The sequence below is a fragment of the Molothrus aeneus genome, unplaced genomic scaffold (assembly GCF_037042795.1).
Source record: "Molothrus aeneus isolate 106 unplaced genomic scaffold, BPBGC_Maene_1.0 scaffold_35, whole genome shotgun sequence".
In the NCBI taxonomy this organism is placed as follows: Eukaryota; Metazoa; Chordata; class Aves; order Passeriformes; family Icteridae; genus Molothrus; species Molothrus aeneus.
Window position 1 is genome coordinate 1,710,442 of NW_027099016.1, and position 24,486 is coordinate 1,734,927.

The 24,486-nt window shown below is 57.4% G+C and overlaps 2 protein-coding genes and 1 pseudogene across 2 annotated transcripts; 1 reads left to right on the forward strand and 2 right to left on the reverse strand.

The window, feature by feature from the left end:
* The window catches only part of LOC136570612 (zinc finger protein 208-like), a 625,335-nt pseudogene that overhangs the window by 571,128 nt on the left and 29,721 nt on the right, over nucleotides 1–24,486 (reverse strand).
* LOC136570553 (class II histocompatibility antigen, B-L beta chain-like) lies at nucleotides 300–12,042 on the forward strand. Its single transcript, XM_066571026.1, has 6 exons — nucleotides 300–384; nucleotides 860–1,132; nucleotides 1,444–1,492; nucleotides 1,816–2,045; nucleotides 11,672–11,778; nucleotides 11,881–12,042. Exons 1-6 carry the CDS (start codon nucleotides 300–302, stop codon nucleotides 12,040–12,042), a joined length of 906 nt encoding a protein of 301 aa, XP_066427123.1.
* Nucleotides 15,030–22,645, reverse strand: LOC136570554 (maestro heat-like repeat-containing protein family member 7). The gene is made up of 16 exons (XM_066571028.1): nucleotides 22,639–22,645; nucleotides 20,143–20,349; nucleotides 19,752–19,816; nucleotides 19,493–19,609; nucleotides 19,170–19,318; nucleotides 18,697–18,844; nucleotides 18,261–18,448; nucleotides 18,026–18,163; nucleotides 17,653–17,767; nucleotides 17,340–17,468; nucleotides 16,946–17,122; nucleotides 16,683–16,838; nucleotides 16,427–16,528; nucleotides 15,921–16,023; nucleotides 15,582–15,638; nucleotides 15,030–15,297 (listed from the first exon to the last, which is right to left on the reverse strand). Exons 1-16 carry the CDS (start codon nucleotides 22,643–22,645, stop codon nucleotides 15,128–15,130), a joined length of 2,028 nt encoding a protein of 675 aa, XP_066427125.1. The 3' UTR covers nucleotides 15,030–15,127.

A 24,486-nucleotide genomic window follows, 5' to 3' on the forward strand; every position in this document is an offset into this window, starting at 1 on the left:
CTCCCACCGGCCCAGCGCCCCAAGGTTCCCCCTCCCCAAAAAACCCCCAGCCCGGGGCTGCAGCGGCCCGGAAAGGCCTCAGCCAATGGCAGCGCAGGCAGGAGGCGGCTCAGCCAATGAGATCTCGGGACGTTTTATTGCGTCATCGGTTGCCGGGCAGAGCCCGTGGCCGATCGCTGCCCAAAAGTGGCGGCAGCCAATGAGAGCGCGCGGCGCTGCCGAGCCCGCCCTGCTCCGGACTGGTGCTGCCAGCGCAGCGCGGCTGCTTTGGGGCTGCTGCTCCCTGCCCGGCCCCGGCCATGGGGCGAGGGGCGGCAGCTGGGGCCCTACTGGTGGCACAGGTGGTGCTGGGAGCCCCCCCGGCTGCGGGCGCGGAGCTCTCGGGTGAGCGGGGGGCGGGAGGCGCTGGGACGGGGGGGGAAAGGGGGAAAAGGGGGCGAAGGGGGGAGCCCGGAATGGAGGGGGAGGAGGAGGGGACCCCCCAAAGGGAGAGCGGGAGGGGCTGAGGGGTGGGGGGAGGGGAGGGACGGGTGGGAGAAGGTGGGGAAGTGGGGAAAAGGGGAGGGGGAACCCCAAAACTGAGCCCGAGGGGTTGTGGATTGGGGGATTTGTGGGAAAATGGGGAAATGGGACCCCAAAAGTGATTTGGGAGCGGCCGGAGGTGGGAGGGGAGAGGACGTGAAAGGGGAAATGGAGGAAGGGCGGCAAAGAGGAAGCGGCAGCGCGGACAGGAGAGTCCCATGGCGGCCGTGGGGCACAGGGGGTGCGGAGTGGGGATCCGGGGTGGGCCCCGGAGCTCTGGGGGTGCTGCTGGGGGGTACTGGGGAGGCAAGCCCTTAGCTGTGTCCTGAACTCACAGGGGTGTTCCAGAACATGCATAAGTACGAATGTCAGTTCATTAACGGCACCGAAAAGGTGAGGTTCGTTGCGAGATACATCTACAAGCGGGATCAGTTCCTGATATTCGACAGCGACGTCGGGGTGTACGTGGGGTTCACCCACTATGGGGAGAGGTGGGCCAGGGACAGAAACAGCGACCCGGAATGGATGCAGAAAACACGGACTGCGGTGGACTGGCTCTGTCGGCACAACTACGATATTTATGCCAAGTTCACCACCGTGGAGCAGCGAGGTGATCGCGGGGCAGCGCGTCCCCTGGCGCCCTGCCCTGCCAATGGCCCTGGAGCCTCAGAAACCTCCCTGGGAATCGCCCCTGGATCCCTCAGCCCTCCTTGGGCCCATCTCAGGTCCTTCTGTCCCTCCCAGTCCATCCCAGTCCCTTCCAGTGTCCCCACGCGCGTCCATTTCAGCGACGCGTAACGGTGACGCTTTTCAGCCAATCAGGTCGCGTCTCTCTGGTGACTCATGGGTTGCCAGGCAGACCCGCAGCGCCGAGTGCCCTGCGCTGACTCGGCCTCCCAGTGCCGCGCACTTCATTACCAGTTCCTCCCAGTGCCACCAAAATCCCTCCCATTACCTCTCAGCCTCTCCCGGTCTTTCACAGTCCCATCCAGCCCCTCCAAGTCAACTGCCAGTCCATTCCAAGCTCAGTCCCAGTTCACTCCCAGACCTCCATTCTCTCTCCCAGTGCCCGTCCATCCCCTCCCACCTATCTCAGTGCCACCCCTGTCCCTCCCAGTCCATCCCAGTCCATTCTCAGGCCGTTCCCAGTCCCTCCCAGTCCATTTCCAGTCCCTCCCAATCCATTCCCAGCCGATTCCCAGTCACTCCCAGTCCCTCTCCAACCCACCCCAGCCCTCCCCTCTCTCTCTCCCAGTGCCCCCCAGCTGATCCCAGTGTCCCCTCTCTCTCTCTCTCTCTCTCTCTCTGCTCCGTGATGGATTTCTACCCTGCTGCCATCCAGGTGAGGTGGTTCCAGGGCCAGCAGGAGCTCTCGGAGCACGTGGTGGCCACCGACGTGATCCCCAACGGGGACTGGACCTACCAGCTGCTGGTGCTGCTGGAAACCCCGCCCCGGCGCGGGCTCACCTACAGCTGCCAGGTGGAGCACGTCAGCCTGGAGCAGCCCCTGAGCCGGCACTGGGGTACGGGGGAGCCCCTGGGGGCGCTGGCAGAGCCACTGGGCTGTGCTGGGAGCCACTGGGAGGGAGCTGGAGAGAGCCGGGCTAGAACTGGAAGAGGCCCTGGGGGCTGGGCAAGGGCTGGGAAGGGGTTTGGGGGATGCTGGGGAGGGTGGGATGGGGTTGGGGGGGGTCCTGGCGGGCACTGGGAGGGAGTTTGGGGGCGTTGGGTGTGACTGGGAGGGAGTTTGGGGGTGCTGGGTGTGACTGGGAGGGAGTTTGGGGGTGCTGGATGTGACTGGGAGGGAGTTTGGGGACGCCGGGTGTGACTGGGAGGGAGTTTGGGGGCGCTGGGTGTGACTGGGAGGGAGTTTGGGGGTGCTGGGTGTGACTGGGAGGGAGTTTGGGGGCGCTGGGTGTGACTGGGAGGGATCGCAGTGAGCCCGGAGGGGCTGGAAGGAGATCGGCCATGGCAAAGCGGGGCTCGCCATGAGCTCGGTTGTGCTGGGCACAGACTGGGAGGGCTCTGGCTGAGTCCTGCTGGGGCTGCCAAGGGACTGCGAGAGGCTTTGGGGCTCCTGGGGCGCTGGGGGCAACTAGGAGGGGGCTGTGGGATCCTCAGAGGGACGGGAGGGTGGAGCAGCGGCCAGAAGATGAGAGAAATGCCCAGGCTAGGAGAGAAGTCCAGCCGGTCTCCAGCCAATAGGGCACTGCCCAGACTCGAAATCCGGGCCCTGTGCCCAAGCGATGTTAGGCTTGAGGGCAGTTGGTCGCAGGCGAAAATACTCCAAAGCTGCAGGCGTGGAAGAAAGGGCGACTCAGAGCTCAGTGGGGAAGTAGGTTTTATTGGAAGGGGTATTGATGGGTCGGGGAGCCGAAGTCTGAGCACTGAGGCAGGGAAATGCCTCAGGTTTTATAGGGAATGGGTGGAGCCAGGAACAACAAATCAGAAGAGGGGTACAAAAGATACATTGAAGACTGACAACCATAAACAGCCAACGGGAGATGGTTGTGGGTGGGGCCTTGGCCCCTGAACCAATCACCCAACACCCCGGCCAGAAGCTTCTGGAAAAAGGGGCAGGGGTGCCGGGTGACGGGCAGGCGGCCAGGGGAGGGAGACAAACAAGATACATTGGGGGAACCATGGAAACGTGGGAGGAGCACTGTAATTGACAAGAACTGGAATTTGGGCAGAACCACTAATCCATCCACGGGGGGAAAACTGAACAAACCTCGAACAAACCACAACATCTCCCCCTTTTTTGTTTAAAAAGAAAAAGAAACCGGGAGGGGAATCAACCAAGTCTTTAAGCTAAACGGTCGTCATCTCTCGAGCTGTTTCAGAGTCTATACTTTCGCTGTCTGCGCTCTCGGAGCCTGAAATCGAGGCAGGGTCCTCCTCGACTCCGGGGAGTTCCAGGTGGTTCACTTGGGCTGCGGTGGCATTCAATAAAAGTCTCTTGATTAGTCCCCACAGCAGGGAGCAGGCGGCAGCGATGATGACTATAACTGAAACTAAATACAAAACAGATCGAAGTATGGAGCCGGCCCATCCCGACAGTCCCCAGCCTTTAAACAGGCTCCCCAGCCAGTCCAACGTCTCGTTTTTGATTTCATGGACGAGTTCTTTCATTTTGCGTATGGAGACCCTCGCATCTTCTGCTTTAGATGACAAATTCAAGCAGCACAGGCCCTCGAATTCCTCACAGCTATGATGGTGGAGCAGCAGGAGGAAATCGATGGCCGCCCGATTTTGCAGGGTCGCCTTCCTAGTTATCTCCTCGTCTGTGAAGAGGTCAGTCAAAGCAGCTGAGGTAAAATTCGCCTGCTTTGCCACCCAACACTCTAGGCGGCCCAATTCACCCAGAGACTTCGCGATTGACACCCAAGGTAAAAAGATGGTGAGCGCAATCGATTTTGGTCTTGCCCAATGTTCAATTTTTGAGTCGCAGTCCGGGTCGAAGTCTCTAAGATCTCTTTTGGAAATTGCCAATTCGGACTGCGACTTCTTAATTTTCCAATCTCTAATTTGGGTAACGTTGGGGGTAAGCAGCGTCAGCTTGCCGAAAGTGCAGACGCCTCCGGCCAGACGAGGGGGGATGCCAGCCCACGCCCGGTCTCCGCAAATAAAAAAGGTTCCTCTGGGCAGCGCTAATGGTTTTACGCCAAGGGTGGAAGCCAGCGGCAATCTGATGGTAAAATTGCACCATCGCGCTGCCTGGTACTCCGGACTAGATGGTCTGATGTCCGAGTATTTCGAGGAACCGAACAGGGGGGCATACTGAAACCAAATACAAACAGAAGACTTTGCGGAGCCAACTAAATGAAGCTCTGGAGGGTCGGACTGCAGGGGGGTCAATTTCCTGAGCCCGTCCCTCCAGGCGTTCTGGGCGTCTACCATTAAAGGGGGGTTGCGATGAAGTAAGGAACCTAAGGTAACGTTAAAAGGAAAGGGGAACTCAAAAAGAGGCAGAGGGATCCCCACTAGGCATGACGACATCGGGTCTTCTGCTGAGCCAAGGTCCAGGCAGATGTGCTCCTGGCCCATGGCTTGAGCGAGGGTTCTCCATACGTTCGCCCTTGGCTGGGGAACGATCCAAGGGTCTGCCGACGGTATAGTTGACCACATGAGGATGACTGTCAGGATGATGAAATGATGGGCCCGGTCCATGTTGATGTGAAAGTAACTAAAACGAACAAGAGGGAGAGACGTAAGAAAAAACTTAAACTTGGTTCTGCCCAAGGCAGGGGGGGATACAGGTTAAGGGTGGCCCCATCCCCTTAGGGTTTCCGCCGCCGCCGCCAACAAGCCTCGGTGACCTGCCCCACGTTTTCTGCCCCTGGAGTCTTCCCAGGGCGAAAGGGCTTGACCCATTTTGCTGGGATCCACCTCGGACCTGAGGGGGTGGACACACAAGCGTATCCCCTTCCCCAGGTCACGAGGTCGAAAGGCCCTTCCGTTTTCCAGGTCTCCGGATCCTTAATGAGGACAGGAGGCCTGGCCCTGAGCTGCAGCTGCTCGTGTTGCCCGAAGTGTCGCACTATGGGCGGGTTCAGGTTTTCATACGAACAATTTAAAAAGTTGATGGTATAAAGCGCCCTCGCGAGACGGATGTGGGGAGACTCCACCTTCACGGCCACTCGTTGTTGATCCAAAACTCTTTTAAGGCTCTGGTGGGTCCTTTCCACCACGGCTTGGCCTGTCGGGGAATAGGGGATGCCGGTTTTATGTTCTATTCCCCATTGCTGCAGGAAGCTTCGCAGCTCCCTGGACTTGTACGCTGGGCCGTTGTCTGTTTTTAAAACTTTGGGGATGCCCAGGACAGCAAACGCTTGAAGCAGATGCTTCTCACAATCTGCCGCCTTTTCCCCTGTGTGGGCAGAGGCATAGACGGCGCCAGAGAAAGCGTCCACAGAAACATGAACAAACTGAAGCCGGCCAAAAGATGGAATGTGGGTGACATCCATCTGCCACACCTCACAACTTGATAGACCGCGGGGGTTAGCTCCCAAAGGTATAGACGGGAGCTGGTGGGACTGGCAATGGGGACATGTAGCCACCATCGCCTTGGCCTGTTCGCGGGTAAGATGAAATTGCCGAACAAGGCCAGGGGCGTTTTGATGGAATCGCTGGTGGCTGATCTTTGCCTGACCGAACAGATCAGGGAGAGGGGCAGCTTGAACTGGAGCGGCAAGGGCGTCCGCGCGCCTGTTGCCCTCTGCAATGAACCCCGGCAAATCGGTGTGAGACCTGACGTGCATCACATAGTATGGTTGCTCTCGGTGGGAGACTAAATACACGAGCTTTGAGAGCAAATTAAACAAAGCAATGTTTGATACCTCCTGCAATATGGCATTCTCAGCTCTGGACACTACACCTGCTACATAAGCCGAATCCGTAACAAGATTGAACGGCTCAGAGAACCTCTCAAAGGCCCTGACGACTGCGTCTAACTCAGCAATCTGAGGCGATCCTTCTACCTCAGTGATATCGGCCTCCCACCGCTGAGTCCGAGGATCCTTCCAAGTCATGACTGACTTGTGGGATGCTCCAGATGCGTCTGTAAAAATTGTCAAAGCCCTCAAAGGGGTTCTACTTTGAACCGATTTGATAGATAAGGTAAATTCCTGATTGAATAATTTGTGGGCCGGTCGATCAACTGCGATTTGACCGGTGTAGCTGTCCAAAGCGAATTGGAGCATTTCATTGGTCTCAAGGAGGTGATCAAGCATTTTTCTTTTTAAGTGGCCCGAATCTAATTTTAATGGAATGTGTATGCACTCAAAGTCCACACCTGCCAGCTCTCTGATCCGCGATCTGGCTTTTCGGATTAGTTCTGCCACCAGCTCGGCGGGCTGCGTCATCCTCTTGGACCTGTGATGGCTGAGGAATACCCACTCTATAATTAAGAGGGGATCCCCCGAGCCCCGGTCCTTGCCTTTGATGGTCACGTCCCATTGAAAAATCACCCCATGGAGGTGTGGCAGTCTACCCAAGATAACGAATTTAAATGGCAGACCCGGATGGCATCTGTGGGCCTGCCTGGCCGAGATGGAATTTTGGATTTTCTCTAGCGCTGCCTGGGCCTCTGGGGTAAGGGACCTTGGAGAACTAAGCTCCTCTCCCCCTTTCAATAAATTGAAAAGGGGGGCTAGGTCTTCAGTTGGAATGCCTAGCCAAGGCCTTACCCAGTTCAAGGACCCACACAGTTGGTGGACATCCGCCAAGTTTCTTATGTTGGTTTTAATAGCCAATTTTTGTGGAACAACAGTCCGCTTTGTTATATCAAGACCCAGGTACTTCCAGGGTGGCATCCGTTGAATCTTTTCGTGCTGAAGCTCGAACCCTGCACCAATCAACGCATCGGTTGTCAAGTCAAGCGCGTGGGTAAGTAGGTCGCTGGTCGGAGCACACACCAAGATGTCATCCATATAATGATATATGATGGTGTCTTTGGTGGCTGCACGTATCGGGGACAGCAAGGAAGCGACGTACCATTGACAGATCACTGGGCTGTTCTTCATGCCCTGTGGAAGGACCCGCCAATGGTAGCGCTTACTTGGGGCTTCACGGTTGATGGAGGGAACCGTGAAGGCGAAACGCGGAGCATCGTCCGGGTGTAGAGGAATTTGGAAAAAACAATCTTTTATATCAATGACTGCCAAATTCCAATTTTGGGGGAGCATTGTAGGGGACGGCATCCCTGGTTGGAGAGGCCCCATATCTTCGATGATATTATTAATTTGGCGGAGGTCGTGAAGGAGCCGCCACTTATCTTTGTTGGGCTTTTTGATGACAAACACTGGGGAGTTCCACGGAGACGTGGTCTCCACCAGGTTGCCCTTGAGTAGCTGCTCCTTGACGAGCTCGTTGAGCGCCGCCAATTTTTGTTTGTTGAGCGGCCACTGCACTACCTGTACTGGTTTATCTGATCTCCAATTCGGCTTCCAGGTAGGGCGCTCATCAGTGACCGCCGCCCAAAAAACCTGGGGAGTCACTGGGAGGTCAATTCGGGCTCCCCATTGGGCCAAGAGGTCTCTCCCCCACAGGGGTTCCGCATAATCTAAAACGAATGGGCGCACAGAAGCCAATTGCCCATCCGGCCCCGTAATTTGTACAACGCTCTTTGATTGTCTGGCCAATTGCAAGCCCCCTACACCACGGACATGCCCTGGCGCGTTTTGTAATTCCCAATGTGACGGCCATTCCCGGGAGGGAATGATCGTCACATCTGCCCCGGTGTCCAACAAGCCTTGAAGAGGCTTGCCCTCTCCCCCCTTGGAGATGTAACAATTTAGGTGTGGTCTTTCCCGCCCCAGGACTTGGGCCCACGCAACAGTTAGGTTGGCGTTCTCTGCTGGCGGACGCCCAATGGCCCAAGTCATCTCAGGGACAGGGATCGCTTGTGCGATCACCTGTCCTTTGGGCAGGAAAATGGGGGGTTGGACACAGTGCAGCCCCACGGCGAACTGTCCCGGGTCCGATGGTAGGAGACCCGGGATTATGTTCACCTCGTGTGGTGTGTGTTTTGTGTCCCCGACAACGACGTACTTACACCTTATCCGCCCCCAGTTACCTGGGCACTCCGGGTCAACTGACACGAGTCGAAAGTTGGAGTCCTTGAGGTGGAGAGGCTCCGTCAGCTGCAACCTGAAGGGTTCAAAGGCAGAAAAGGTGGTTAGAGTCGGTGTCGGCCTGGGAGTACTGGTAGAAGTCAAATCCGGTATTAGAATGTCAAAATCGGCGGACGGCGGTCCCTGATTCCTCCCCTCCCTGCGAGATGTTATCTTTCCCGCCTTATTTATGTCCTTGCGCAGGGGGGAACTGCGCTGTACTGTTAGTTTTTTGGCGGGAGTGTCCCCCTCTGTCCCTTAGCCCTCTTAAACTCATAAAATTCCCGCCGCAACGGGCAGTCTGGCATCCAGTGCCCGAGCTGGCCGCACAGATGGCAAGGTGCGGTGGCAGCGGTAGCTCCAGGGGTAGATTGACGGCTAGCGGCTCCGGCGAAAGCGTCTCCCGGCGTCTCCTCCGCGGCGCCGACTCGGGGCGGTGGTGGTCTTCTCCTCTCTCCTTCTCTAGATGGTATGATGTGGACCTTCCGGGCGCAGACCTCGAGCGGGTCATGCAGCGAGGGGGACGGGTGCACCGGGAGGCTAAGGATGGCGTCCCTACACGCGGTGTTGCAGTTGGAGGACGCCACCTCCCTGATGATGTGCTCCCGGGCAACTTCGTCGGCCACCTGCTGCTCGACAGCTCTCCTCAACTTCTCAACGAAGTCGAGGAATGGCTCCTCTGCGCCCTGGAAGATCTTTGAAAAGGAGAGAGGGGGGACCGCCCCCGGCAGCGCCAGGAACGCCTTCTCGGCCGCACGGGCCGTCACCCGGAGCGCCTCCTGGGGTAGGGTACTCGCCTGCGAGTACCCATCCTCCCAGTTCCCGGTCCCCAAGAGCTGGTCAACAGCCAGGACATTGCCCATGAGGTCCACCCCAGTATGGGGTTGACCCCACAGGCCCGGGAGAGCTTCTGTCACTCCCCTCTTCCAGGCGGCCTCCCACATCGCCCGCTCGGTGGGATTGAGCAGGCATGTGAAGAGACGCCGGATGTCATAGGGGGTGACATCGGCCTCGGAGAGTGTCGCCTGCAACACTCCCCGGAAGTACTCGTTGTCCCGGCCATAGTCTTTTTGGGCCTTGACCAGCTCTTTGATCTGAATATGGTTAAGGGGGACCCACTGCCTGCGCACCCCACCGTCCCCCTCAGGGTGGTAAACGACCGGGGCTGCCGATGGTATGGCAGCAGACCCCGGTCCCTGGTTCCCAACCCCCCCCCCCCCCCGGACCCCGGACCGTGGGAACCGGAAGGGGGAGCGTGGGAACCGGAAGAGAGGGAGGCAGGGGCGTGGCTGGGAACCTGGGGAGGGAGGTCCGATGTTGAAGGACCCTCCCAGGAGGCGGAGTCAGGAGGTAGGACATGGTGATCGACAGGAGGTGGAGCAACAGGGGGTGGAGTCATGGGAGATGGTCTGGGAGGTGCCAGGGGAGGAGCTATGGTGGGAAACGGGGGAGGAGAAATGGGTGGGTAGGTGGGAGGAGGAGTGGGAGGTACGGAGGAGGGGTCTGGGAAGGAGGAGGGACTGGAAAAGGGGCAGGACAGAAGGGTGGGACTATGGGAGTGGCTGAGTGGCAGGAAAGGGCTGGGACTCTGTAGGAAGGGGTTCTGGGAAGAAGGAGGGGGTTTTCCCGCCAACTCAGCCATGCGGTCGCCTCCATCTTGGGCTCCCTGGGAGCCATTTTGAGTCATTGGAGGCAACCGGGGATAAACTGGGGATTTAGCAACTGGGGAGCATGAACTTGGGGATCTAACAACCGGGGACTGTGAACACGGGGGTCTAGAAACTGGGGATTTCGGGACGGGGACTGGGGAACCAGGAGAAGATGAGGAGTCCCTAGGAGTCTGGCCAGGACTCCTAGGGCGGGGGGACGGGGAATTCCGAAACGGGCCGGGGGACGACTGAATCCCCTGCGCCTGGCTGGAAGGGCGAGCTGCACCCTTCAGAATCCCGGACTTGCTTTTAGGGTGATGGGGAGGAGGGTTAAGGGTAGAGGGAGCCGAACTTGAACCGGGGAGACAACTAAACGTAACTCTTGGTCTCTCTGAGTCCCCTTTTGCTCTCAAAATGTTTTTAATTTGAGCTGCCAAAAATGCCAATTGGGAGAGCGAGGCGTCCCCTGACCTAACCAACTCCGAGAGTCTCTTAGAGACTCTCCGCCAAAAGGCAGGATCTTGGATCAAGGCAGGGGAGACCTCGGGGAACTCAGAGGAGATCCATTTAACTAATTTCTTAACTTCCTTTTTATTAAACGAAACACCCCCCCCAACAAGGACACCCGCAACTTGGAAAAAGAGCCCTTTCTGGGCTGCTGAGAGCCTAGCACCCATAGCTCTATAAGGGGTTATAAATCAGCAGCCACAGCCAAGCCTTCTCCGCACCAGCTAAGGAAAACGAAAAAACAAAAAGGGTGCCACCCACCGGCCCCTGTCTGGAACACTAAAGGGAAGGTGACAGAACACCGGGGGAAGAAAGAGGCGACAGGGAGAGAGACGGAACACTCACCAGTCCGGGGGGTGACGAACAGAAAACCGGGGCGGAGAAGGTCCTGCAGCAGGGACGACTCCGGGTGCTGGAGCTGCCGTCCGGGGTCCCCGGGGAGCGCTGCCTCAAAAGTGAGGTCTGCTCAACCTCGGGGTAGTTTTGCGTCCAAGGGATTTTGTAATCCTGCCCGTGGGGTCCGCGGGCCGATGGTCTTCTGAGCTCTACTGACCCGGAATGCTGGTCAGGAGCTGTCTGACGAGGTGGGCCCCACGTTGGGCGCCAAAACTGGAGCAGCGGCCAGAAGATGAGAGAAATGCCCAGGCTAGGAGAGAAGTCCAGCCGGCCTCCAGCCAATCGGGCACTGCCCAGACTCGAAATCCGGGCCCTGTGCCCAAGCGATGTTAGGCTTGAGGGCAGTTGGTCGCAGGCGAAAATACTCCAAAGCTGCAGGCGTGGAAGAAAGGGCGACTCAGAGCTCAGTGGGGAAGTAGGTTTTATTGGAAGGGGTATTAATGGGTCGGGGAGCTGAAGTCTGAGCACTGAGGCAGGGAAATGCCTCAGGTTTTATAGGGAATGGGTGGAGCCAGGAACAACAAATCAGAAGAGGGGTACAAAAGATACATTGAAGACTGACAACCATAAACAGCCAACGGGAGATGGTTGTGGGTGGGGCCTTGGCCCCTGAACCAATCACCCAACACCCCGGCCAGAAGCTTCTGGAAAAAGGGGCAGGGGTGCCGGGTGACGGGCAGGCGGCCAGGGGAGGGAGACAAACAGGATACATTGGGGGAACCATGGAAACGTGGGAGGAGCACTGTAATTGACAAGAACTGGAATTTGGGCAGAACCACTAATCCATCCACGGGGGGAAAACTGAACAAACCTCGAACAAACCACAACAGGAGGGGCTTTGGTGGCTCCTGGCCAGGACAAAAAGGGATCGGGGGGAGGTTTCAGGGGCTCCTGGCTGGGCTGGGGGCCACAGGGAGGGCGCTGGGAGGGGCTGGGGGTGTCCGTGAGAGGTTTTGGGGGCGCTGAGCCCTGCGGACCCCCCAGAGATGCCGCCGGACGCCGCCCGCAGCAAGATGCTGACGGGCATCGGGGGCTTCGTCTTGGGCTTCGTCTTCCTGGCGCTGGGGCTCGGCTTCTACGTGCGCAAGAAGGTCAGGGCGGGTGCCGGGGGTGGCGTCCCCGCCGTGGCGGAGCGTGTGCGCTCCCGCCGGGGCCCCCAGCCCGGTGTCACCCCCTTTTCTCTGCCCACAGAGCTCCTGAGCCGGCGGCGGCCGCAGCCCCTCCCCGTGGGCTCGGGCCCGGCCGGGACCCCCCGCTCCGTCCCTGCTCCGCTGATTTTGGGGGGGGTCCCGTGTCCCCCCAGCCCCGCTGGCGCTCTGCCCCCGCCCAGTGCCTGCTCCCAGTGCTCCCAATAAAGCTTCCCAGTTGCCCCCGGGGCCGTTTATTGGGGGGCGATGGGGAGGGGTTTGGGGGTCGGCGATGGGACGGATTTGGGCAAAGGGAGGGGGACAAAGGGTGGGGGCTGGGCCCGGAGGGAGGAGGAGGAGGAGGAGGAGGAGGAGGAGGAGGAGGAGGAGGAGGAGGAGGAGGAGGAGGAGGAGGAGGAAGAGCAGCAGCACCAGAACCCCGTGGTTTCCCCGCCCCCCTGGAGCTGCAGCCCCCCCCAGCTCCGTCATCATCGCCCCCTCCCCACATCCCGCAGTGAGCATCAAGGGGGAGCTCAGCCCTTGTTAAGAATCTCTAAATAATATTAAAAAACAATTCAGTATTATTTTAAAATTTATACAACTTATTAAAATATAATGCAATGTTTTTTAAATTTAAATTTATGTCTTTTTAAAATTTTAATAATATTTAATAATTGTCTTGACCCCTTGTTAATAAAGTTGTGTTTCTGAAGGGGAGCGGGTGTCATGGTTTGATGCTGGCACAATGCCTGTGCCCCCATGAAAATACATTGTCCCCGGAGTCTGCTGTGAGATGTGACCAGAAATACAGCAAAGCAGGCTCCAGCTTAGGAATAAAAGAAAAAAAAATTATTAACCTACAATATATAAAAGATACACATAGAACGCAGAATGAAAACCTTCCAAAACATTCCTCCTCCCTGTCGTGGTTTGAGAGGAAGTGAGTTTTTTTGGGATGCAGTGGTCAAACCAATAGGTGCTCAGATTTGAATATTGGCACCTGGTGTGGCCACTGAGGACATGGATACGCCTCTGAGAACACGGGGGTTAAAAGCAGAGAACGCCCAGGGGAAGCTCTCTTGGTTCCCGTTGGTGAAAGGTTCAGAGCTGCCCTGCCCGGCTGCGGGCTCGGTGCGGGAGGGGAAGCCATGCGGCCGCGTGAGGTGAGCCGGGCCTTGGACAGAGAAGGGAGGTGAAGGCCCCTGCAGGATGGGAGGGTGGAGGAGCATTGGAGGGGCATCGGGCAGCAGCCCCAGAGAGAGAGGGAGAGAGAGAGAGAGAGAGCCGGTGTCTGTGCCTGTGCCTGTGTTTGTGCCACCTTGAAATTGGATAGCACGGCCGGCGAGAAGGAGAAGGGGGGGTGTGGCGAGAAGGTGCCGGGCAGGGCCAGCGTGGGAGTTCTGGACAGGCAGAGCCTGAGATTTTTAACCCTTTTCTTGGATGATGGAAACCTTGCAAATGCTGATCCTCCTGGAATTAAATGAGGAGAGATACAGATGAAATGGGAGGAAAGGGGCCACGAGAGAAGTTGAGAAGAATATTGGGTGGGCGGAGGTGATGGAGTGGCCTTTGGCTGGACTTTTCTTGTATTGCCATGGACAGAACCATTTTTCCTGTGACACAGAGACTGCATTTAGGGGGAGCAATGGCTCAGAGCCAAGAGAGTGCAGTGATGTTATGTGAAGGAGCAGCGTGAACAGAAGCAGGTGAGGAGGGTGTGGTGGTGCCCTCGATCTTCAGTGAAGAAGAAGATCTCTGTTCTCGAGACCCCTCGGCCCCAGGGGGTGAATTTGGAGGGGACAGGTGTCCCAAAAGTGAGAGACTGTGCTTTTTTGGAACTGGGCAAAGCATCCTTAAAAGGGGAACCCCAGAAGCAGCTTTGGTCCATGTACAGTGGTGAGAGCACTGGACATGGAAGGAAGATGTCACGATGGCAAATGTTCTCCAGGCGGTGCCATGTGTGACATGGAAACACAAGAGGTTTCAACTGTGTTTCCTGGGGAAGCCTATGGTACAAGACGGACTCCTCTCCTCTTGATAAACTGAGAATTGATTATCTGAGGGGTGGTGATGTACTGAGAGTTGGTGATCTGAGGGGTGGTTACTGAATTGAGAATCCAAGGTTTTGCCTTACTGTGATGTATTGGGAACTTGGTTGGGGGGAGGAGGAATGTTTGGAAGGTTTTCATCCTGAGTTCTGTGTGTTTCTTTTTATATATTCTAAGTTTATAATTTTTTTTTTCCTTCTATTCCTAAGCTGGAGCCTGCTTTGCTCTATTCCTGGTCACATCTCACAGTAGACACCAGGGAGAAGGTATTTTCATGGGGGCACTGGGATTGTGCCAGCATCAAACCGTGACAAAAATCCATCCCCCTTCCCCCATCGAAAAAGAGTATAATTGGGGTCCAGATGAACTGTGCCTCTGAGATCTCCCCGACGTAACAGGCGGATCCTCAACTGGACTGGACCAAAGGAATTTGTCTCTACGTTTGGTAGCTCTATCCCCCTCTTTCTCTCTCTTTCTCCATCTTTTTCTCTCTCTTAATCCCTCTATTGCATTTTGCTGTGGTCATTCAATAAAGTTATGTTTGTTTTGATTATTACTGCAAATCCCCAGTGCTGTGTCAGGTTTTTGCACCCTGAGATCAAACCCACGAACCATCATGACACCGGTTCGTAAGGACGGATCGTGACATCCGGGTGCTGCCTGTCTGGCTGTGGCCAGCAGCTCGCGTCCAAACACAAGCAGGTGCCTTCTGGGCAAGGGAATGGACTGGCACGAGCAGCCATTTTCCCTGGTGAACCTGGGAGGAACCTGGGCAAGTGCAGAAGATTGGGATGACCCTGGCATGAGAGAACCTGTGGTGTGTCTCTGATGATGCTGCCAGCACTGCGAAGGAAGAGCCAAGACAAGTGCTGGAAGCAGACACATCCTGCCGATTTCTGCTCTTCCATGGACACGGAACACACTTGCTCCCCCAGCTCCAGAAGACTTGATGCAGGAACAAAAGCATTCCTGCAGGAACAACCAAAGGCCAAGGGGCGTTTCGCCACTTTCCCTTCCACACCGCACGCTTGGGCAAATTGCACTGACCAAGCAGCCTTTTCCCCTCTTCCCCATTGGCCTGAAGACACTCTGCACCAAGAGAAAGCTCCTGGACAGCCGGCTATCCAACAACAGCAATTTAATGTTCCTCTAGGGGGTGAAGGGAAAGGAAGTGCTGGCAGAGGAGAGGTGCTCCCCGCAGGCTCAGGTGGCCCCAGCAGACGCAGCCTCCCGGAGCAGTTCTGCACAGCGCCGCAGCAGGACACTCAGCCACGGCCACACAGCAAAGGCCGCGAGTGCCAGAGGCGGCGCAGTTGGTCTCGCATCTTCTGGAGTCGGGAGCAGGGAACGCTCTGTAGAGCTAAAAGGATGTACAGAGCTTGAAGCGCCAGGCATGAGATGGCAGGGCTGGTGTCATCCGTCATGTCCTGAAGGGCTGCCGAGAGAGAAACAGAGGCACAGTCAGAGGCTGGATCTGTGGGGAGCTGGGGAGAGCCTCCAGGCTCGTGCATAGCACGCAGCTCCTGGCACGGCCTGGAGGAAGCAGGAGGCAAGAAGGACGAGCTGGCAGCTGCCGGCCAGGAATGTCCCCCAGGCGCCTGCAAGGTGTCTGTGCCGTGGGCACCTTGGGGCGCGCAGGGAGCGGAGCCGTCCGCGGGCGGGCCAGGGAACGCAGGTGCCAGCGGCAGCCCCCGGCGAGAGCCTGCGGGCCTCACTCACCCCTGCAGATGATGCGGAAGTGCGGCTGCTGCCCTGTCAGGAAGCGCCCGGCCATCCCTGGGGAACACAGAGCGTGTCCTGCCTTCAGAGCCACAGCTGCCGCCCACGGGCGCTGCCAGCCCCGAGGCCACACGCCCTGCTGGCCCGGCAGGGCTCAGCCCGGGCCCCTGGCGCACGCTGCCGCCCCAGGCCACGGCTGCCAGAGGGCGGCAGCAGCAATGCCGAGCCCCGCCGGGGCTGCACATGCCCGCGCCCGGATCCTGCTGCCGGGACAGCAGGCGGGGCTGGGGCCGAGCTGGGGCGGCCCGGGCCGGGGAGGGAGCCGGCCTTGGCGCTCACCCATGAACCTGACGGCCGCCTCTCGCAGGGGCTCCTGTGCGCTCCGCACGTAGGGCAGGGCCAGGCGCAGCTGCTCGGCCGCTCGGCTCCTGTCCTCTGCCAGCTGCAGAGAGCGGCGGGGCACGGAGGGAAAGGGTTGATGCGGGCCCTGCCCCTGGGCCGGGCGCTGCCTACGGCCGCCACTGCTCCCCCTGCCCACAGAGCCCTGAGGCCCGGCCAGCAGCCGCAGGCGCCGGGCTCGGCACGGGGCGGAGGGCCCGGCGAGCCGCGCTGCCGCCCCGCAGCAGAGCCCGGCTGGCTCGGGGCTCCATCGGCACCGGCCTTGGGGCCACAGGAGCCTGGAGAAGAGCCCGCACGGCCCAGGCAAGGGAGCGGCGTGTGGGGCGCAGGCTGGTGCCCCTGCCTGCGGCACTGGGCAGGGGCCACAGCTGCCAGCCCCACAGACCGGGCGCCGCGGGCAGGCGGCTTCTCCAGGGATTGGGCTGGGCATTCCAGGCTGTCCTTACCAAGCACTCGGCAAATCTCCACATCTGATCCGTCTGCAGCAGCTGCTTGAGATCCTTCCTCTTCAGGAAGCTTACTGCAGAAAGCAGCGTTTCCCGAGAGGCCTGCAGAGCAGCAGAGACCCAGAGATGGCACCGCAGCCCAGGGCACCGGACCCGCATCTCTGTGCCAGGGCCGGGAGGAGGCTGGAGCCCGTCAGGTGCCAGGGGCTGGGGAGACAGCTGAGCTCCTTCCATGGGGACACCCAGGAGGCCTCACCTGTGCCACACGCCCGTTCTCATCGTGGCAGTGGAAGAAGAGTGGGAGCAGGCTCTGGCTCACGTGCTTCTTCAGGGGCTTTTCTCCCTTTGCCACTACCAAGGTGATCACGTCTTGGAAGAGGCGAATGGAGAGCAGCTGCACAAGGCTGTTGTCCTGTTGAAAAGGAAGCCAAAGCCCTCCACATCAGCTGCTCCAGGCCTCCCTGTGCCCAGGCTCAAGACAGCACCCAAGTGCCCGTGGCTGGGGGCACAGAGCCTCACATTGTCAAAGAGGTGCCAGAGCGCCTCAGCCAGCTGCAGGGCGATGGGGCTGGCTATTGCCAGGTCTTTCTGCAGCAGCAGGTGGCTGAGCACAATGAGGGTCTTCTCCACGATGTCTTCATCCCTATCCCACAGTAGCTTCCCAAGGCTTTCAGTCAGGCTGTACATGCTTGGATCCTGTGTGCAAAACAAGGCTGGGCAACCCCACGCTGCTGCTGCTGCTGCTGCAGGGCTCAGAGGCCCAAGGCCTGTCCCAAAGCACTCAGGCAGCTGAACAGCGACCCTGGAGAGCTGGGAGCAGCTGCCACAGCTGCCAAAGCCCAGCTAAGCCCAAGGGGCTGCTTGCCCCAGCCCTACGCTGCCAGCACAGCTTCAGCTGCTGCCTCCTTCTCACCATCGAGGTGAGCACCACGAGGCCTCGCAGCGCCACGCCACGCATCTGCCTGGACTCGCTCTGCAGGTGCCTTGTCAAGATCTCCAGGACTTTTTTACCGCATTCGCTCAAGTCCAGGCAATCCAGGACCTGAAAGGCACAGAGCAGGCACAGAGCAGGCACAGAGGTGCCCAGCTGGCAGGAGCTCAGAAGTGCACAGGGCCGAGCCAAGGCAGCAGCACAGGGCACGGGCAGCGTCCCAGGCAGCTGCGGCTACGAGAGGGCAGAGGGCTGGGAGGCAGCTCAGCCAGGCAGCGCTGGCCATGGGGCTCACCTCCACCAGGAAGGCCAGGGCGGGCAGCTCCCAGTCTGAAATGCCTTGGCTGAGCAGGTCAAAGAGGCAGGATGCCATGCCGCAACACCAGATGATGGAGACACGGCGCATCTCCCTGGCAGGGAGAAAAAGGCACCATTGCTCCTGGGCCGGGCAAACCTCTCCCAGGGCTGGCTCGCAGAGCTCTGGTCTGCTCCCGAGCATCCCGAGGGCGCTTTGGGAGGCGGCTGTTCCCGGGCAGCCTCCTGTGCCGGCCTTTTCCAGTCTGCTCATCCCTCCCTTGGTGACAAGGCCCGGCTGCCCATGAGCACGGGGACTGTGTGGGGCGTTGCAGGCACAAAGGAGAGGGGCGGTGGGGAGAACGAGGTCTCACCTGGCCAGCAGACGCACTGCACAGTGGTGGGTGTCGGCACAGAGCAGCGTGTCCCAGGCACGCTTGCGCTCCATGGACAGCACCACGTGCTCATAGCGCATTTGGCAGAGCAGGGCCTTCAGGGTCTGCAGCGCAAAGCTGTGTGCAGAGCAAAGCCCAGGTCACGCTGGGAGCCCCAGCTCCTGCCCTGGGGCATGGGAGGGATGGGGAGACTGGGAGGACTGGCATGGAGCACCTGTTGGGGTTGGCGGAGAGGCCGTGTTGCTCCTGGCACCCCTTCCAGAAGGTCTCAACCTCTTCTGGCATATCCTGCATGCTGATGTAAGCTTGGAAGAGCAGATGCAGAAAGAGATTGGAGAAATACTCCAGCACCACAGGCGAGCGCCAGGCCAGATTGAAGACTCTCCACAGGGCCACGGTTGCCTGCAAGAAATAAAACAGCCAGAGACAAGGCTCAGTGCCAAGACATCCACATGGCAGGGCCTGAGCATGTGGGGGAGAGGCCGGGGGAGACACGGGGGGACCAGCGGGCCTGGTGCCCCTGAACCCCTCCCATAAGGCAGGATTCAGCCCAGTGCCTGAGGCAGGGGGATGCAGCTGGGGGGAGGACAGAGAGCTGGGTGCTGGAGAGGCAGCCTGGGGGCTGGCAAAGGCCAGCACCAGAAACTCACAGCCAGGGCAAAGACTCCTGCGTTGTCCCCATCGGAGGTGTACACGCTGTGCACTGGCCAGGCGCTCAGCACATCGAGGAGTAGCTGCAGCGCCGGCTCCGCAGTCCTGCTCGAGGACATGATGGTTCCCCACATGGTGGCGGCAGCTCTGTGGGGTCAGAGCTCTGTGTCAGGGCGGGCTCGGCCACAGCACCGTGGCCTGGGCAGCTGCAGGGCCCCGCGCTGGCCCTCAGCCCTGCCTCTGCCCACTGCCCCTGGCCGGCAGCAGCCAGCCAGCCCACGTGGGTACAGGGGCCCCGAGGGGCAGGGAGGGAGCGTGGCACCAGGCTCAGGAGCTGCCATGGCAGCCCTGGAAAACAGAGGAGCCAGAGGATCCTGGAACTGCCTGCCTGTCTGGCAGTCAGCAGGGACAGGCTCTACAGGGTGATGGGCCGGTGAACCCGAAGCCCTCAAGGCATGTGGGGCTGCCCCACCTGTCACACGATGGGGCCCAGCGCAAGAGGGTGATCAGCACATCAGAGGGGTATTCCTCGGTCAGCTCCAGAAGGGCCTTGTCCAGCCTGTGCCCAGCAGCCTCATTGGCCGTGAGCCACTGGTGGATGGACCTCACCATGGCGGGCACCTGCAGAGGGCACGGGGAGACTTGGAGAGCTGCCAGAGCAGCAACTCCCCCTGAGAAGTGCTTCCCTTCCAACTGCATTGGGCCGGGCCTCAAAGGCCGAGGGAGCCCGGCAGAGCCGGCTCGAGGCGCCGCACCACTGCTGGGGCCATCGAGCCCTTGCCCCAGGCTGCTTACTTGCATTGGATTGGAGACACCCTTCTCCACAAGCAAATCCAGCATGGCAGCATCGATCTCGGCATCAAGGAACGGAAGGTTGGCCAAGACGCCCGTGCCCGCACCGGCAGTCTCTTCCTGCCAAAGGCACGTGATGAATTCACAGAGGGTCGGCAGGAGAAGGGCAGCAAGAGAGGGAGAATCCATGGAGCGCTCCAAGCCTGGTGCTTGGCTGAGCAGTGCCAGCAGGCCCAGCCCAGGTGGGGATGGCCGCAGGTACCTGCGCCATTCTGCCCAAGCGGCCACGGGCGGCTTCCTGTTCTTGTGTCCGGTCCTGGGCTGCATCTGGCAAAGAGCGAGCGCAGCCAGAGCTGAGGGGCTGCGGGAGAGGCCGGAGAACACAGCCCAGCCCTGCGCTGCCCAGGCAGGGAGAGCCTCAGGATGCGCCGGGGGATGGAGCGTGGCTGCCAGGTGCTCCAGCCCAGCTTCTGTCCTATCCATGGATATGTCCACAGGGATGGGATGGGATGGGATGGGATGGGATGGGATGGGATGGGATGGGATGGGATGGGATGGGATGGGATGGGATGGGATGGGATGGGATGGGATGGGATGGGATGGGGCCAAGCATGCTGCAGGCACCAGCCCTGTGGCCCAGCTCTAACACTCACGCTCCTGCCGCAGCTGGAACTGCTCCAGTTCTTCAGGCTGCTGTGCTGAGGTAGCTCCAGCCTCTTCCTCCTCCACCCAGGCCAGCCTGGGCACGCTGGGGGGTCTCTGCTCCATGTCACTCTTTGCAGTTATGAGTGCTTGGTGAAGCAGAGAGGCCTCGGAAGAGCTAAAGATGAGCAAGTGCTGCAGTTGTGCCTTGAAGGCACCTGCAACAGAGGAGCCTCAGGAAGGCTACAGGACAGGAACTCCTGCAGTCTGTCCTCGAGGGCAGCAGCAAGAGAGAAGTCTCAAAAGGGAAATAGGACTGCAAGTCCCGCAGTCTGTCCTCGAGGGCACCGGCCGCAGGGATGGCAGACGCTTGGGAAATGCTCCACGTCACCGAGTCCCGCAGCCTGGCCTCGAGGTCACCTGCACAGGGAACGCCTGGGAAAAGCTCCGGGTCAGCAAGGAACGAGTTGGCTGTGTGGGGGCTCCTCACAGCACTGCTCTGTCCCGTCCTGTCCCGTCGCGTGCACCCAGCACTGTGGCGTGGCCGTGGCGCCACCAGCACCTATGTCACGACGTGTCACAAAGGGTCACCCTTGCACACTCTGTCCCTTTCCATCCCACAGTGACCATGGTGCACTGTGTCACAGAGAGCCCCAGGACACACCTCCACATGCCCTGGGGACACCCCCACGCCACCCAAACTGCCCCAGCTTGCAGGCAAGACCTTGCCCCAAGTGTTGAAGACACAGCCCAGCAGGAACTTTAGCAACGGCCCAAACAAGAAGCAGCTGCTCCTCTACTCTGCCTGCTCAGGGCAGCAGAATGAGCCCCCACGGCTGCCACCGCAGCTGAGCAGGAAGGGCACTGGGGCCTTCCACAGGCCCTGCCACGGCCTCTTTGGGACCAGTCCCAGTGCTGGGTGGCCGGCACAATCGCAGGGGCGTGACACGGACACGGGACATGTGGCTGCCTTGGTTTGGAAAGACAGGAGTCTGCTAAGGAAGGCAGGAGCCTCCCCTGAAATGGAGAATGTAAACCCTCCCCACCCTTCCTGACTGCTATAAACTTTAAATTTAGGGGCTCTCAGGCAAAAATATGGGAGCAGGAAATAACAGTTCTTTAATAGGGAAGGAAAAAAAGAAAAGGATTAAATAAAGAATGCAGTACACTAGAACAACACTGACAGAGTCAGAACCCAATCTGACACCCTGTGGGTAAAGGTGTGGTAGCAGTGCAATTGGAAATGTGGCTGCAGCCCTCCTGAAGTGTCAGGGGTGGTTCTGTTGGAGCAGGGGGGTCCTGTAGAGAAGGATGTGTTCTTCCTCCGAGGATCCAGTGGAAGAAGAGGCAGCTGCTGTTCCTCTGGGGAATCCAGTGAGAAAGCCACACTGGTGTCTCAAAAACCTCTGGATTATATCTGGGTAGCAATGCTTGGCTCCTCCCTCTGGGCGGAGCATCTCCCAATGGGATGTTACAGTTCTTATCAGTCATGCAGTGACATTCCTTTATCAACAGATGTCCCCTCCCCAGAGAGGTGTGAATGTGGTCACTCAAAGAGAGAGATAAGGCAAACTGCCTGCTTGACAAAGATAATCTGCCATACAGATGGTCATGGAAAACATCTTGCATTGCAATCTGGAACAGCAACTATAACAAACTCCTCTCTCATTCTTTATAAAACATTTAGCTTGAGCAATGTTTCTTATGCTTTGGACTTCGCTGATAATTAGCTGAATAAAACAAGGAATCAAACAAGGAAGAAATATTCAAACAGCTGTAACACATAAATGGAAGAAGCCTAATTTCTTTCACCATTCTATACATGATCTCACCAGCTAGTTTTTTTAACATTGGTTCCCAATTTTGGATCAGTGTGTGGGTTTTTTTTCATTGTGGTCATCTATTTTAATATATCTACACCTGATATATTAATTTTTTCACAAACACTCCCTTCTTTGGCCAGTAGATAGTCTAAAGCCAATCTATTCTGATATATTATGGGTTTTGTTTGGCTTTGTTGACTTGATATTAATTCTAATCCCCATCTGGTTATGTTTCTTATTATCTCTACAACTTTTTGGAGTCTTATAAGATGATTCAGCTTATTAATTGGGGCTGATACAGAGTCAGATTGCTGTGCTGGTTTTATCTTTTTGTTTACTGATTCTTCTTTTACCAAATCTTGGACTCTACCCTTAAAGGCAAATGTGAAACAAATCCATCTCTCCCCTTTTGGACATTCACTTCCCAATATATTCTCACTTTTTCCTAAGTTTCTCGCAATGCAATATTTTCCCCATTTTGCATACAGGTACTTAATTTGGATGGGTCATAGCAGTGACTGCTGACATGGGTGTGTGTAATAAAAGAGGAACTTTGATTTCTTTCCATCTAATGCTTTTGATAGCATTTGTGACACGATTTTGCTGGTATCCCTAAAGGGAAAAGACAGAAGATGAGTGACAGAAAAAGGAATAACAGAGGTCTGGTATGGCTTATACCCCCACCTGCCATGCCTACGGGGTTGCTGCCCATAGCAGGTGTATTTGATCTTCTCGGTGGCGAGTACAGCGGCCAATCCAGTCTTGCCCTCTTCTCTTTGTCACTCCCTTTTTGCTAATTTCCAGGCAAATCATTTTTGACACTCTGTAATTGTCGTTTCCCACTGTTCCTCAGGTATCTCCTGCTCAACAGGCACTAATAACTCCCATCCACAAAACAAAGTTATTATTTCAGTTGTTTTGAGTTCTATCTGGATAGGGGATAGATTTGGTGCTCGACACTTCCTGCAACATGAGCATCAATTGTGGAAACTGCAATACCAATTTTCCCCACAATTTAAACATTTACATTTAACCCAGCATTATAACCCAGCATATCTGGTATTAGGATGAAGCAAACAGGGTATATGGTATGGCCCTGATGGAAGTTGTAATTCCTCCCCCTCTTTGTATAAGTCACAGGCTAAGGCCAGAACATGAGAATTCTCTGACCGAAATAGTCCTGATGCTCCTTGTTTGGAGTGGAAGTATTCCTCCCCAAATTGGATATCTGACATGTCTCAGAATTTGTCCAGATGGCACTTGAAACCACTGATATAAACCTGGCCTTGTTTCTCAATTAGCTGTGATTCTTTGTACATTCCTTGGATCATTTGGGTCGTCGCAGTTCGTTACCACCCAGTCCCAACTTAGGAGCCAATTTGGTATCACCCGGTTTAAATGTGCTAGTCCACTCCTCAGGTTCCTTCACAGCTCCTTTGATTCTGCTGGCCTGGATCCACTCTCTTTTCCCTTGGCTTGGATTGCTGCCTCATTTGTCAGTAGTACCTGAAAAGGACTTCTCAATAGCACAGAACAGTGACTGGAGGAAAGGCAACTCTACATCAGGATTTGCCATTAGCATTCTTCAAAACTTCCTAGGTTTAGCAACAAGTTGGGTTTTTTGGGTTTTTTTTGGGCACAGCTGCTTGTTCTTCTTGTACCCAGCTGAGTCTTGAGCTGCGCTAGGTTGTTCAGCTCTTGGGATCACTCAAAGGACAGTTCTCCTAGAGAAAAAGGGACTTGCCATGCTTAGGATGCTTCCCTTTCTTTCTAAGGCAGGAAGCCTTAACAGCACTGAAGGGAAAACTCAGAGGCAAATTCCTCTTCTTGTGAGCCACAATTAGTAAAACAAAAAAACCACCCAAAGCCAAAGAAAACCAAACCAAACCAAACAACCAAAAACATAAATAAAAAAAAAAAAAAAAAGAGAGCCAGGCCAGTCTTAACATCTATTGCCTTTTATCGTCTGAGCAGTATTTAGCTGTTCAGCCTTCACAGATCCATTCTTCTAATACCTTCTCAGAACAAACCCCCCCGCCCCATCCTATCAGCAAAAAAAGAAGAAAGAGAAAAAGAATCTTGCTTTAAGAGAACAAAAATAACTTGGTGAGCTTTTGAGAATTAGCGAGAGATCAAGGCTATCTCTGCTTTGGTCTTATCGCTTATTCTCATGCCACCCCCTCTTCTCTCTCTCTTCACTCATAGCAGGGCCCCTGTGGGGACCTTGGGGATGTGCCTCGCCCCCCTTTCGCCCCTTTTCTCTCTCTCTCTTCACCCACCTACTGGGGCTGAGGCTGCCGCCCTGCACGGGGACCCCAGCAGGCTGGGAGCCACCCCCGGGCAGCTCCGTCCCTGCGGCAGCCGCGCTCCTCAGCAGCAAACTGTGCAAACCGTGCCCAGCGCCGCTGCCGGGCTGCTGAGCGTGTGCAGCAACCCCGCGCCCTCCGAGACCCCGGCACCACCAAGCAGCTGCCGAGCCCCAGCGGCGCCCACACAAACCCGCGCCCCGCGCCGCCTCCACCGGGGGGCAAA